The sequence below is a fragment of the Pieris napi genome, chromosome Z (assembly GCF_905475465.1).
Source record: "Pieris napi chromosome Z, ilPieNapi1.2, whole genome shotgun sequence".
NCBI lineage: Eukaryota > Metazoa > Arthropoda > Insecta > Lepidoptera > Pieridae > Pieris > Pieris napi.
In genome coordinates, this window is record NC_062259.1 from 8591777 (window position 1) to 8608950 (window position 17174).

Genomic DNA, 17174 nt, shown 5'->3' on the forward strand with positions numbered 1-17174 from the left:
TTTTGTTGGTATCATGTTTTAAAATCATTACACAGCTATCTCCCAACCTTTACGATGTCAGACATCCTAAAAGATTGAAGTGCGCCGTAACAAGGATATATAGAATTTAACTAACATTAAAGTTAATGTGTAAGTGCAGGAGTAAAAGTTTTGCGGCCTTATTATTAAATACTAGTAGACTCGGCCAAGCGTTGCTGCGGCTAAGATTTTTGTTATATTACATAGTAGTAAACTATTCAAGAGAAACGGCAGGAGAACACCAATCCATCATGCTTTTTTGGTGGTTATGCCATTCAATTGTAGCTTATGTGAAACGTTGGTAATTATTTTGATAAGGATCAATACCTAGGTACGAATAAATAGCCATTTCTCGGGTGGTATTTTAATTAAAAAAATTACGATGCTTTTACGCGCTTAAGATAAGACGCTTATTGTGATGTAACTATAAAAGATAGAGACATGCTGCGGGACATTCTTTATAGATGTTGTGTCCTGAAAAATTGTTTTGCATCATTTCGTTCTATCATTAATAGTATTCGCAGCGCACACGATTGAAAGAAGTTTTTTTGTTTATTTTTTACACCTTGGGTTAGATTATTATTCAAGTTTTAGTAAGCATCCCTAATTTTTATTGAAAATGAAACATAGCCTATGTCATTCGGGAATAGTGTAGCTTGCCAACCGTGAATGAATTTTGAAATCGGTCTAGTAGTTTCGGAGCCTATTCATTTCAAACAAACAAAAAATCAAACCTTTCCTCTTTATAATATTAGTATAGATGCACTAAAGATTACTAACATGATTTCATCGTAAAAAGCGTAACCATGATAGCAAACACTTTATATTTAATCCTTGTGTTATAAGGACGTAGATGTTCTACTCAACAGTTTCAAGTTGTGCTTGTAATTTGTCGTTACAAGTGTTGGGAATACGCTTAAAGTTTCCTACATACAGTTCCCAAAACCTGTTAAGCTCCGAGAGTCTAGCATTTTAATAACTAAGAGTACGACGTCGGTGCTCCGTAAACTTGAAATTAACTTGGAGCCCACGGGAGGGATATGCACTATACTATGAATACGGCTTCAGCCTCTATTGTTACTGGCTATAATAAGGTTCTACGTATGTACCTCTGTTCCCTGCAATAGATTATCCGTTTCTCCCTTGCGATTAAGTTTCATAAACACGTCAATACCGTGATTCCGATATTCTTTGACCTAACAGAGAGATATCATAGTACACATTATATTGACCGGCCAAATCCTCACAAATCACGAAAGGTCACAAATTAATTCTAATTGTTATTAGCGTGCCGAACGGGAATCGAACGCGATGCCGCGCGATACCTATCAGAAACCCCTCAGCCACGTGGCCCATTGATTTGTGATCAAATATTCATAACTGAATTCATTAAACGAAAAAATATTAAATAAAAATGTAGAAAATAATTCAAAGCTTGAAAATCACGGAGCCGTGGAGCGGTTGCATATTATCGTATCAACATTTTATGGTAGAATTTACGCGTGCAATCATTTTTATGATTGGCCCGCGATGGAAACACATAACCTGTCGGCTTGGTTCGGAATCCAAGACGATCGATTGCTTTAGACTTATAGTTATCTACTTTACTTACGAATGTCTTTTCTTTTTATTCAAAGAATTCCTAATTAGAAATAGAAATTATCTAATTGATAACATAAAATCTCATGTGCATTCTGAAACGTTGGTTCTATTATAACAAAGAACGCCATTATAATCTATTAACATATGTATAGGTTTACACATGTGTGTAAATATTATTTAGGTTTGGTGTCAGAAATAAAGTAAATACTGAAATTTTCTTGAGAACTGTCATTAGCCAACCCTTTCAAATGTACAAGCGGTATCGATTGGGGCCGTGCGGCAGTAAATTGGCGGTGTCATTTTGGGTTATTACCGTCGTTGTTTTACTTGGCCCAGGTTGCCAGCACATGTTGGTTCACATGGCTAGTCACGTACCTGGATAAACGGCTATTTTATATATTGATTTGTCATCTATAGTCGAAATAAGCAATGGTCAAAGCATGTGTTCGCGTTATAACGTTCGCGTGTTAAGGCCGACTTACATTATCTTAGTGTTTAGGAGAGTGCTTTAGTACAACTTGAAAGGCAAGTTCTTTAGCGTAGCGTTTACTAAAGCAAGTAGCGTTTACATGTTTCAACTAAAGTACTATCCTAAAGCACTCTCCTAAACACTAATGATAATGTAAATCGGCCTTTAGGGTAGAGGTTAAGTATGTAAAACTAAAGACGGAACGATGACTTGTCTGAAATTGTCGCCTTTAGTCACATGACATAGAAGATACAATCAATTTTGGAACCATCTAACCAGACGAAACTCGTTTTGTGATACGTTTTACATCACAAAACGGCGGCCCACCCTCACTCCTCCACTCATGGGCTTGAATGACAACGAAATGTCAAAACAAACTTATACTTTTGACAAGTTCTCGTATTGGAACGTCGGTAACATACACATATATTATTATTCTTCCATTTTACGTAGACTATTTCATTGGGAGTATTTTTTGTTGAAGTAAGAAAAAACTAGGTATGTTGAAGTAAGGAAAAAAAAAGTCAAATTGCTAAACTTAGTATTAAACGAAAGACGTATTTGAAAAAAAACCTTGGTACTTAAGCGATCGCAAATTAAATCTATTTTAATAAAAACATTTTTTCACATAAACAGCAACGGAATAAATTGAATAGATTACAGGACGGCTTTCCTATCGATCAAAAGGAATGTAAAATGTAAATTTTCCACTTCTATTTAAAGTACCAATTTCTTGACTGCATCGGTTATAACAGCAATGAGTAAAATACAGCCTTGATGTTTCAACCCTCCAGCTATGTATTTAGAGGGATACAGGCTTTTCCTTATGTCGAGCGTCAACCCTTCTATCAATTAATTTCACGAAAATAAACCTTAATACACATAAAATAAGACATTCTTTGGAATGAACGTCTTGTGTATCTTTAAGACGGAACCACCAAAGTTTTGTTCAGTTCAAATTATTCTCATTATCTACATCGTCATAATAAAAGCAAAATTATTAATTCTATAATATAAAATCGCCAACATATTTTGAAAGGTCTCTCAAAGTAAATGAGGTCGATACATTAGGAAGTCTTGCAGAAGTGGTCGGTTGTTAATTTTATAAGCAATTTTCTTTTTTTTTAATTTGCGGATCTTCTTTTGTTTTTAAAGTTCTTTTATAGTAAATAGTATGTACACAAAGTACGTATTCTTCTTACTAGTATATATAGATATAAAATAGGTGATGATTTCGTTATCAATTATATATTCTACGATTTTTAGATATCTTGGCGAAAAAATATATTAATTATCTACTAATTATTCTTGTAATACCACCTGTACTTATCCTTTACACCTATGCGGCTAGGTTACATTAACTATACGACAAAAACTCACATTGCTGAAATCGCGAATAGCTCTTGTTTTAAGTAGAGTCGATATCAGCTATATGGGTTATACACGTAAATAATTTATCAATAGCAATCAATAATTATATAGACCTAAAGTCTTGGCTCTATATAATTATTTGTTATGCCAATACACTTTATTGCAAATTACACAGTTGTGGACTTGTTTGTGAGTTATATATTTTGAGTTTTACACTCATCCAAGTTTAGTTTTCTCATCATATTTTCACTTACCTTATAGAGTTTTCATTCGTTTCTCATTCCGCACTTTGTGTCTCCAATAGCAATAGGAAAACCGATCGAATTTTTTTGTAAACGGCTGCGGTATTTCTCGATGTAGGCTCAATTATAGTTCAAACAGTCTAAAAACGTCGATAACGCTAATTATGCTATACGGAGCGGATTTTTATAACACCACTTGGTAGAGGTAAGTACTGTAAACTTTATTTTTATTAGATAATAATGTTTACTTTAGACAAAGTTTTGTAATTTGTAGATTTTTCTTTAAAAAAAATGCATTAAAGTGGTAAAACCGCAATTCAAACCGAATAAAAACAAAACGTGGAGTTACATTAATAATGTCATAATGTACCTCACGGAATAAGTTTATAAAACTAATATTTTCTAAATCTGCACTTATCCAATCGTCTGGATCAAATATTTCTAACAGAAAAGGGGTGATATTTAAACAAAACCATTCAAAAATAATTAAATTTTTGCCTCTGAAGAGTTTTCCCGGTATAGTTCAACCCGGTATGAAAGTGTGAGGTGCACCGTAGGTTCTGGTAGATTCTTCTTTTACATATTCTTCATCAATCGTAATTATGAATCATTTTTAATAGTTATATTTTCTGGTACCTGTTGTGAATATGATGGTGTGATTAGAATTCATTGAGTGGTTGTAATTAGTAACACGTGCTAGTGGTCACCACTCGGTAACCGTTTGGGGAAAGAATCGTTTCCGGTAAAATGCACGCGATTTCACCACCGTCACTCATGGCAGTGGTAACAAATTGTTTAGGATTTACTTTGATTTATTATCTCATATCTTAATATATCATATATCGTAAATTAGACAGGTTATGCAATTTTTAATTCTAGCTAAGATGTGTAAACAACTTTTGTGTCCTTGAAGCTAGTTTAATAAGCCAAAAGCCTTTATTGATGTAATTACTTATACTAGTACATAAACATGTGAAATACTAAAAAATTAACATTATAAATAAAAAAATAAATACTAATAATTAAGTCAGACCAACAAAAAGTGTTACAAATTCAAATTATACAAGAATCTCGTATTAGTTGTGTCAGTTATTTTTTCCAGATTGCCTAGAATCGGCTTACTAGACGAGACTGGATCAAATATAGCAATATAAAGTTGAACTCTTGTAGAAAAATATTAACAACCTATTCTAAGCCTAAACAAGGTCTTCATTACCCTAGTGTCACTTTAAATTTACGCATAGACACGTTTATAAACAAGACCGTTATCTCAAAGTTTTTCGTTCTATATAACTTTTCCAAGATTTATATCTTATTCAGTCTGAATTCTAACCGCTCGTGAACCAGAGAAAGTTCAAACGACAGCATGTCAATAAAGCCAATAAACTCATCGCAACTTCTTAAGTAGGTAGAGAACACAATTTATCGATTTAAGAAGGCCTCTGCTACCCCATACGTCACTTTACAACAGATATTGATAGTCGGTGACAGCGACCTTACTGACGTCCCCTAGATCAGCTTAAGACGCTAAACTTTAACAACTGAGATACCGTGTTAATACTTTCAACCTTATAGCAGTGGTATAAGGTATAATATGTATGTTTGAGTTGGAAAAATAAGTTTGCGCGCTCAAGACCAACTTACACAACATCTAAGAAAATATTTTCTTGACAAAACGAGCTGAGGTTCACGCGATACTAAGCTTAGGTGGATTTTCTGCTCTCTTTTACAGATCTTCTTTTCATAAATGTCGAGTTTTGTTGCAAGTGTTACTTGAAGGTAAAGTTGTTTTGATTTGAAATAGTATTTTTGTTTTATAGAATTTCTATTATTATGGCAACTTAGAATACTTTCACGAAATCGCTATAGGTAATCAAATGTTTTATAAAAATATAGATTTGAAATAGATATTTAATTTACTTTAAAGAGTACGCATCTTATGTATGTACAATATATTATATAGAAGTAATATAATCAAAAGTTAATAAAATAACTAGGGTACATAGTAAAGTGAAACATTAATTGGTATCAAAGCACAAACCAACGGTTTGCTATTCCTGATTTATACGTTCACCGGAACGGAAGTTTATAGTTAAACAAGATGGCGGACGCCGGGTCACGTGACCACAGGATTCACCCCGGCTTCCGGCACTCATTCACAAACATGTCAAGTGTATTGCTGGTAGTTAGATAATTATCGGCGTCATTACTTCCACCCCTTATGTTTTTATGAGTTTTGTATTATAGCGGTGCATCTGTTATGATTCCGCTATGACGTGCAATCAGTGTCGTGCAACGGAAATAATATTACACTTAGTCTACTTACACAATAATCCCTTTGTATTTTATTGTTTGGTTTTTCATGAAATATTAATAAAATAAAAAACAAACACAAAAAATGCCAAAACGTTTTAAAAAGAATTTACTGACAATTTGACGTCTTGAATTTGTATACTTACATCAAATAAACTATAAAGATACCAATGGTTCTTCTAAATATACTTTCGGTAAAACTGCTATAAATAATTATATAGTTAGATTTACACTGTGCCACAGCGTAAATACCTCCTTCAAAAAGGCGTTTAGGCTTAATTTTTATTATATGAATTAAATGTAGACTTTATGCTTTTGGATCTTCGTAGCGTAGAATCTGAAGTTACTAGGTTTGATGCCTAGGGAAACAATAGTCGTTTTAAGTTGATTGTAACAAAACTGCATTATCATTTGCGTGTATTCAATATTCTCGAATGGGTCAATATGTAGAAATACACTTAATGACACTCAAGACAGACGAATCTTAAACGTAAGGACCGTGTTTGAGTGTAATGAGAAATGGTAAATTATTTTCAATTTTGTATCATGGTCATTATCATATAAGATCATGAATACAATCGATACAATATTTCCCCTAGTCCTAGTACTTACATTACTGTTACGATAAAACAGTGACTTTAGTAAAATAATATAATTCTCAATTTAACTAACACAAAGCTCAAATAAAATGTACCTAAGTAACGTACGTCCTGAAAATACAGCAGTCGCTCTACATAGTTACTCGTAATACAGACTTTTAAAAATAGAAAATTTACTTCATTTTATATTAGGTTTGTCATATTGGCCAACAGTTAATTTTTAATTTTTAAAGGTCAGATAATAAACGATACACGAATTTTACAATTTATCTATTAAACATAATTGACGAAGAATATACCTAGAAACTAAAGGTGGATGTGGATTTGTAATAATGTGACGTTAATATTATACAATGAATCAAGTACTGGAATAATGCTTGAAACCTAAAGTGTTGTTTGAAATCTTATTAAAAAAAATATGCCTTATTAAAGATATTTTAAACAAATCAATCCTCAGAGGAAATTAAATCCAATCAATGCCACAAAGCAATAATTGTTTAAAATTAATCACCGTAACATTTGACCACTGGCCCCAGCTCCCCTCAAAGGGCACAATAAAAAGCCGCCAAAACGCTCTGTGTCTGGCTGTCAGTCCGTCTGTGTCAATCAATTAGACTAGCGTAGAGCGCACACCGGCACGCAGCGTCAAATCTGAGACCCCGCCCTATATTGATCAGGCCCGCCCTGTTGCGCTGAAATTCGTCGAGCGCGTTTTGCCCCTAATCACTTTGAAGCAAGATCTCTCGCTATCCGTAGCACGTAGTGGTACGATGAATGCCTGTTTGTTTATGACACAACGTTCATTATTATCCCAAAAAAATGTATTTCGCAAAATACCAAAACAAATCAATGAAATTTAAATACTATATAACAATACCCGTGTTCTTAAAAAAACGCTTATTATAATTATTGCTGTTCCGGCGTCCTTAAACATGGTCTAAGTATTTCTTTTCCCGCCCTTTATTTATGATCTGTCTCATAATGGACTTTTATTATTGTTACGAGAAGCTTCACTTAAGGGTATTCCGCTAATTTCTGGTCTCCATTAAGTGAATAAGTAACCGTTTCCATCTTTCCCCTAAGATCTTTCCTACTAGGTAACGAACCCATCGGCAATAACAGTTAACGTTTAAGGGTTATTGCTACAGCTACAAAACCACTAATGCGATGTACACTCCTTGTTATATTAAAACCAGTTATGTAGCTATTGTGAGGTTACCATTTCAGATGGCTATTTGTATTAATATAAACTATGGAGGTATTCTTCAGTGTAGCTAATAATAATAATATATACGATTAATGAACGTTTCGCAAACAATTTTGAAATTTTAGTAATGAAGCTTAAATTTATAGTATGAATACATAATATGTATTATGTAACATATAAAAATAAAAAAAAACAGTGGCGCTACCTCCTTTCTAGGTCTGGGCATCAGATTTGTGTATCTGTTTCATGATTATTTGTTAATCTAATAGACAAGTAGGTGAACGGTCTCCTGTGCCTGACACAGGCCATCGACTCTTAGGGTCTGGCAAGCCGGTTTCCTCACAATGTTTTTCTTCACCGTTCCAGCGATTGTTAAATGCGTACGTAGAAAGAAAGTCCATTGATGCACAGCCAGCATCGAACCTACGACCTCAGGGAGGAGAGTCACCCGCTGAAACCAACATTGTTCACTATTGTTGTTGTTATGTTACATGGGTATGAATAATATTTGAATCGAGTCTAAATTTCTCTAAACCAATTTTCAACGTTATTTTTTCTCTGGCAATAAGTCAGTATGCATAATTTGTCTATGACAAAATGCCGTGTGACCAGAATAATATAAGAATTATTAAAATGTCAATTAAAATACGAAAAAAAATAAAAGGCTTTCCGTAGATCTACCGATTGAAGTGCACTCTGCACTTCAATAATCTATTCACAAAATCCAGCTCACATTTGAGTCTTTTACTCGGCCCCTGCAATCTCCCTAAGCCTCGATAACGTACACTCCCCTAAAACTCCTCTTCGAAACATTAAATACAATATCTTTAAATTGCTTCTAAGTACCGCCACCCTCATCGGATATTTTTATCGTCATTACCATAATCTTTGGCTAGTTGTCTCATTCATTCTCTAATCATTGTCTGTTTTTGTCTCGTTCTATCAAAGCCTTAAGTCTCTGGCAAATTTAAGGCTCATTCTCTCATGATTTAAGCAAGATTGTTCGGAGTTCTTGAGTACTTCAGATACGATTATGTCGTTGTAATTGCGGGAAATGAACGTGAGTGCTTTTTACAGCTGAAATATCGTGAGAAGCTATACAGGTGGCAACCATTTACATTTATTATACGACAATTAAACTTTCTTCATTCATAAAAAACTAACTCTATGAATATAGTAGGTATACATTAGAAGTCTAGATAAAGTTTATTTTATTTAGTTAAATTTTAAACAAAAAAAAATTATTGAGATAATATATAAATAATACATATGGACTTGGGCGCAAATTTAAAAAATAAATGTTTTTAATCACAATATAACCAAATAAAATTATTTGAAGAAATTGTAAAAAATATATAGTTTACTTAATACGAGTGTGTTCAGGAGTTAAAATGTCATCTACCGAGCGAATGATTAACACTGGTCTTTTGCTCACAAATAACCTGCCATTTATTCATTCCAGTCAATTGCGAGTAATCTGCATACGAGAAATTATGTATTGAACCAATATACACACACATAAAAAGTATCAATAAGTATTTAAATAACAAATATATAGATAGTTGTTATCTGTTAACAAAAATTCCGGAACATGACTCAATAATGTCCAACAACTATAATAAGCGAACATGATTTCTCATAGTTAAACTACGTTACACATGAGTAAGCCTTAATATTGGATGCGGAACTTATATAATCTAAGTAGCCTTGCCATAGATTCTCTTACAAATTATCTGAAAACAAATGTTCAAAAGTTTGGAGCGCGGTAGTAGTCTACAGCAGGTTATGGCGGGTGGCAGGGCCGACCCACCCTTATTTAGTCACACCATTTAACAGGCGCGGCAAAGGGCTAAGAATTAATTATTAATGCGACTAGGAGTGGAGTCGTGCGGAAGATGTCACAACCATCTCTGGACTCTCGTATTTTAAGAGCTCAGGCCTCGAAATACAACTTGAATTAAAATTGCTTGACTCGGAACTTTATAATTATTAAAATTAGTGAGAAAGTGGATAAGTACATAAGATAAGTTATTTTGTCTTATATTTTGAGAAGCGCAACAAACGTTTTATTGTTCATGTAAACGTGAAATGCTTCTGCATGAAACTTGAAATACCAGGCTTATGTACTACGACTCGTATATAGGAATTAGATACTTGAATAAAAACGTGTGAAATTGAATAAAATGGCCCCTGTAATAAACATTAAAAAGTAAAAACTACCAGTTAATTAATTCAAATCCAATCGAGATTTTATACGTACCTAAACAAACTCCTACCTTCAAATTGCTATTATTTTTTTTAATACGTAACCAAAATTTATGCAATTAGAATGATATAGTCGAGGATTAATTTACATTTTAAGATTAATAAATATTATAGGTTTTATAGAGAAGGTGGCTTTCATTCATCATTTAGTCTGAATTCCCATTATACCGTAGTACACAAGTAGTAGTAGACAATTATTTTTCTACGACTCTTCAAGATTCAAGTTCTTCATATGACTTTTGCTATCTCACAGTCCATTTAGGTCCTGGTGCTTTTAGTTTAGATCATGAAGGAACTGAAAACAGGCAAATAATGATCACAAGACCTGACAACAATGAAGTGACTACCAAAACCTAAAGGCCCATTTAGATGGAGAGAGTTTCTCGTCTCGAATGTACGATTATCGAAAGAATATAAAAAAGTTTCACTCGTAACTTCTATAAAGTTCAATGAACTTAATATTGTCGGTAGCCACAAAATTAATAGGATTTTTGTGACATTTTTGTGAACCCTACTAAACTCGAATAAAACAACTCGCATTCAAAACGGTTCAAACCGATTTGTACGATACTCGCATGAACATTAAAAAATGTCATACGAGATCGAGTTTATACTAGTCAAGTTTCTCGTAAGTAAGAATCTTTCTACTAAAATATCGATGTGTAAAGACGCAGGAAAATATCGCCTAGCGATAAATCCCTGGCGATTCTCGTATGATATAATCGTAGGCGAGAATTTAGTTCTTGCCTGTATGTAAACCTTTTTGATACGATAATGCTATGGCGATAGTCGCGTATGACTCTCTCCATCTAAATGGGCCTTTATTCCGCGAGAATTCTATATGTATCTATGGTCACGAGAGCCGAGAGGTTGCCTAAGATACAAGGCTTGATTGATCCGAAGGGTAACTTACAGAATTGATAATAATGATTCAAAATAAGGTTCCGGGACTTCCCTATAAAAGACATTATTTCGTAATTCGTCACACATACTTGAAAATAACTAAATCCATGTATGTATGTGATTAAATAAATCTACAACGTATTAGTAGCTGTATTTAATCTATGACAAAGACAGCATAAAGCTAAGACACATCTTTGATGTGTCCTACTTCTGGCGCGAGCTGTTTGCATTCGTATAATAGTTACACTCGTTGTTTACGACATAAAGGAAGTGTTAACAATCCTACACGTACATCATTATTTCGCTTTTGATGCATATCCACGTTTAAGTAAAATTATCTTACGGCGAAAGATATACTTGCAACACATCCAAATATAAACGCTATGAAAAATTATTTACATCCCTTATTTATGTATATTTAGGGTTTCTACCACATCGTTTAGTATCAGCAAGAAATTCTATACATTATGTATACACTAAATTATTTATCTTTTAGTAACTCGGATTAGTTTCGCATTTCACGTTTTTTCAATATATAAAAAACGTAATAAAATCAGACGTAATGTTTCAAGACTTATTAGAACCGCTTTTACAAAAAGATAAACAATTATACATTACCACTGTACCAACACAATGAACACCATCTTCAAAGGTAAACTCAATAGCCTTCGTAATTGCTTTTAATAGCCATCTTCAAAGTCATATTTTGATCAATACACTAACTATATCTATAAATTTACATTAGGTAGGTACATACAAAACATCAGCACTAAATTAAAAGTATTGTTTATAATTTTTACCCAATATAAATCTGTTTTCTTTTCAGAGTCGAATACTCGAAGACGCATCGTTGATGTGCAATTCCTGGTCACCAAGACATAACGTAAGTAATATAGTTATATACTTGAATAAATTAATATAATTTCCATTTTTTGCACTGCGATGGCGCTTGCGATTATCTTTGGCCAAAGATATTTAAGTTTATCTATTATTTCTCAAAGGTAAGTGTTTAACAAATACTTCACTATAACACACATTGAACAACGTAAAATTCTTATTTTATTTCTAAATTATTAAAAGTATACTATTGTATATATTAATGTAAAAAATGGTTACATCGCTTAAAAAATTTCGTGAATTTCAAAGAGAACACAGGTAATTATCAAGGAAACTCGGATATTAATATGTGTAATAAGTATAATTAATCAAAAGTATACAGAGTTTGTTGACGTATACTCGGTAACGTTATCGTTCTACCAGCCGTGTCTTATTTAAAATAAAAAATAAAATATGTTTATTATGAAACATAAGATAAATGTATCACTTATTCCACGTCATTAAATTTGAATTTGTAGGCATCCCTATTCCCTACTCATCGGCAAAGAAGACAGAGGGTGTAGGCCGAGAGAAAAAGCCGGCGTAAAAAACTCTCGGTACTCTTTTAAAATATAAAACGGGAATAATTATATGTACTTATATATATACATTATTAAAAATTCAATACGTTTATGGCACTACGATATCATGTAAACAATAATAACGTTATAGGTTTAAAGTTAACCTTCGTATAAATGAGTTGACATTTCGCTGACCGAGTTTGGAACACCGATATTGAAAAATAAAATATAAAGAAAGGAAATGAACATGGAACTGTGGGGATTGTATTATTGACATATCACGATATGCTACGAGTCTGAAAACATTATATAAAAATAATTGTGTTAAAGCATTCACGAAGTTATTAAGTGGTAATCGAAAATGACGTGGATTAAAACGCGTAATAACGGACGTATGAATTTTCGATACAATTAAGAATGTCAATGTTCATCTGAAAGCTGTATAAATTAAGTACAATTATTTTCATTTCAAAAATAAACGTCTGATTATTTAATTAAAAGATTTATGGCATTTTATAACTGTTGTTACTAATAGAATTATATATTTCAGCAACTTTTATTTGAGAGTTGTAGATAGTTAAAAGGAATTTTGGAGCGTCTATACCGATAGTAATACGTGATCAGCGGTTTACTTACGTTAATTACAATTTTACTAATCAATTTTTAGTATGGTGCAGTTAGATCACAGCAATTATAACTCATTAGTCAAAAAAGGCTTTATAAATTAACACAGTGTTATTAAAATTTTAAAAATATAGAATTTTCAGGAATAGGATTGGCCAGTGAATGCCTCCAAAAGAATCGATAGGATAATTAAAATTCCTAATTTTCCAGAACTAGATACGAAAGTTGCTTTCTTAGCAAATTGAATAACATTTATTTTTCCTGTAAAATAGTCCGCGCATGATCAACGAGACTGCGAAGACCGAAAAGGTTCAAAGGCTTTAATTTAATTAACTTTTAATAACTTTGAGTAACTAAATAACAGGAACGTAATTAAATTCATGAAATATTATAATATTCAGTATGCCGCTCTATCCGGCTAATCGTGTGCAAAGGCCCCTACTGTGTTTTACATCTCTGTGACACATGATACCGACATCACGAGGCACAGATGTATCAAGGGATCAGGAGTTGTCGCCAGTTAACCCTTAAATGAGAACGTTGATGAGTAATAATAGTAATGGATTATTTTAGTAGTATCGTGTTGGTAAGCGCTTTGTTTTGCGTCATGCGGCAATTGTGTATGTATATACTTATTTTGTTATATAACGCAGTATAAATAAAACCCTATGTATGTAACGCAATCTAATTCATCAAAATTGGAAAGTATGGTTGATATTTAGTCAAGTCAAAAATCATTAATCATATAGGTAACACAATATGAACGTCAAAAAAAGAAATGTATATGGAATGCTTCTAACTGTGCATTTAGTGCCAGTTCTCAAATCAAGGGCGTAGAACGGAAGAGAAGAACTGGCAATAAACTCTCCGCCTCTCTTTATAATGTTTTTTTACACAACGTTTGTAAGGAGCTGCAACCATTACACCATGTTCCACATGACATCTTAAGTAATTAATAATAATAACATAAATTAAAAACAAAGACCTGTCCTCTATCAGCAGGAGGCATGGTGAAATACATTGACACATACTGGACATATATACGGACATACTGTGACCTATAATAAATATGCCATTAAGAAATGAGAGCCTAGTCGGAAACTAAAAATTTGTAGGAACGTATCGAATATCAGAACTATTTCTACGATATGCTAAACAAGAAAAACAACGCAATACGAAAGGGCCGTCCATTTAAATCCTTTAATGTAATTTACGCATAATCATTATATAACACACAAAACACTCGACAAAGACACTTAATGCTGTAATTTCACGCCCAATTCGCTGGCACGCGCACATCAGTATAAATTATATTGTAACTCGCATCGGAACGGGGCCGATTTGTTTAGCAATTACAATTAGACGGTCGGCTCCCGGGGCAACTCTTGTAACGCGATGCTAATGATTCGTGAAGGGTAGAAACAAACTTTTATTTCTCACGCTCGATTGTCCTTTTGTATAGGGATTACGGATGACAGCAATTCACACTTAAAACTTAAGAGGTGGGATTGATCAAGTGTTATGGCAGGGTTAAGTGATTATTATTGATTGTTTAACGATATATATGATTTGTCAGATTAGTTATTACTAGTATAACTAACACTTAACATCAGGTGAGCCTCCTGCCCGTTTGCCCTCCGTCCTATAAAAAAAAAAAAAAAACAAGTTTAACAAATTTACCACAGTTGTTTAAATAATTTGTTCATTCAATTGTCAATGTTTGAGAAACGAATAATACTCTTTGAGCTTTAGCAATTATCCCCCTTTTCATACAAACTAAAAACTCCAGCCCAATACGACGACAGAATCGTATGTCTAGATAATGATTGACCCAACTTAGTTTTTAATACAAACTTCTCACATAATCTTATTCCGTATCGTCAAATCTTTGACCACTAAACAAAACAAGACTTACCAAACTTTTCCCAAAGCAAAGCCCCTTATTCCGTGGGTAGCACCGGTAAATCGAAATGCGGAACTATCGCTTTAAAAGTGTTCCACTATAAACCGCCTGTTTGAAAGTCAGTTCGCGCGCGAAGCATCCGTCCAGAGCGGCTGAGGAGTACCAGAAGGCGAAATAACGAGTTTCTCCGGAACACGAGGTCAGAGTCACTCATAAATAATTTAAAGTAATCCGGGAAAAACCCCTGTCCGCGGCCCGTCGGTTGATCCGCCATGACTATTTGATGTTGACTACGTATTACGTCTTGCGAATTAGTACTGCCCTTTTGAACTATTTATCTAGCTTTCGGTTGTACAGTGTAATAAATTTAATTTCGTTTGTTTAATGTCACACATTTCTAACACAAATTCATGTAGTTCAAAAATGATGAAGTTCGTATATACTCGTGTTAATGACTGGAAAGAACCCCTATGCTGTCACTACAATATACAATGGTTGTAAGTTTACCCTATTATACGCTTGCTGTAAAAAAATGTGATTTTTATGATTTGATATATTTTCTATATGAGATGATAACTAGTTTTCGAAAGAAGCTTGTGTGAGCATTTCGAAACAATTTTCGTCTCCGAATTTTGTTTGAATTCACTATTTCATCAACTAATTACTCACCAGGGTGACATATTCAGTGGTCTCAATGACGGACTGTTGAGTAGAGCGGAAGCACTAGCAGCAGTGGACATCAGCAAGCATCAGTCAGGTCCTCAGCCTGGACCTCCGCTACCGCAACTCAAACATGACATGGTCTATCACCACGGAGTCGGGGGTCCTCCTCCGCATAACACCCGACCGCATCAGGTATAAAAGTTCCTTTTTATTCCTAGATATATATTTATAAATAATCAAACAAAAACATCTAGTAAGACGAAATATTGTTATATTCGTTTACTAAAATGCATAATGTTCTCTACGCAAGCTAAAAGCATTGTGCTTAACAAGCCAATCAGTGGTTTAAGTAGCCTATACTTTAATACCGTTGTAAGACATAGAAGTTAATACTTATTAACGGAAAGCATACGCCCAAAAAAACACGCTTCATCTTAGAGAGAATTAATATAACGAATACTAGATACTAAGCAATAAAACTCCCCTACTCCATGACTCGCGAGAAATCCATACCAATCATTTCAATCGAATTTCAAGAATATAAAACTAAGGAATAGTAATAAAATTGTTGTAAATTGGAAGGCAGTGTACCCATTGAGAAACATAAATAATAATAATAAAGGTAAATGCATTTCTGTATGCCCCATACCTTGGAAAATCTTTTAGTCTTCCTATATCGGTAACCGGCGAGGGTTGGTTCCTTGGGGAATTTAGGGGCGAAGTCGGGAGAGCTCTAACATGTAAGAAATATATGCGCACCGTTATAAAAATGAGGTAATTTTATGCACTATTCGATGTAATGTAGTCGATTGTATTGCAACCCCTCCTTTAAGCCATATTGTACACATGTAAGAGAAGTCATGTTTTGCAATCATAACAGCATCATCTGTTCAATTTCGTTTAATTCATATTAACGTTGCAAATTGTTTTTCTGCTACGCTTTATTAAACAGGGGATATAATCGTTCGATTTTTGTTGTTTGTTTCACGACAGACCGATGCATTAACGCCATATTTATAGCATTTTATTTGTTACTATAATTATACGAATTAAAATTTGAGATTCTTATGAAAGAACGAAGACTTAAAAGATATAAAGCCTTTCAGTTCATATAGAGCTTTATCCTTTCAAAGTTTTCGTTTTTCCCTCCGCCGTAAGGGAGGCCACGTAATGTGTACTTTATGGCACAAGAAAACCTAAACGCGAGTCGTCCGGAATCAAACGTCAAACATTTTAATCTTGGCAATGTGTGGGGATATAAAGATGTTCTTTTTCTATTTTGCGAACATAGCGAACGATACGAACTTTTTTAACAATTCTAGATTATTATTTTACAAATAAATAACGAATTTATGATTTATTTATTATTACGAAAAGGACTAAGTTTCTACCTTATAGCATGAGTGCAGTAAATTTATGTACTACTATTAAACAAGTATTTAAAATGAACGGGTTGACTGGTCGTACAAAATATAATTTAATGAAAATGAAATTAAATACTATTTTTGACGTACAATAAATTAATATAATTAGTAAGTTGTAGGTCTCGTAATTAATATTAATAACACGTACTGTAAAAAAGCTATACTACACGATAT

The 17174-nt window shown here is 33.4% G+C and overlaps 1 protein-coding gene across 1 annotated transcript in view; it reads left to right on the forward strand.

Annotated features, from left to right (window-relative positions):
- LOC125062849 (inhibitory POU protein) overlaps positions 1–17174 on the forward strand; it is a 31421-nt gene that overhangs the window by 10948 nt on the left and 3299 nt on the right. The window contains exons 2-3 of the mRNA XM_047669045.1: positions 11816–11872; positions 15586–15768. Coding sequence (XP_047525001.1) covers positions 11816–11872; positions 15586–15768 — 240 coding nt within the window. The remainder of the gene's footprint in view (positions 1–11815; positions 11873–15585; positions 15769–17174) is intronic.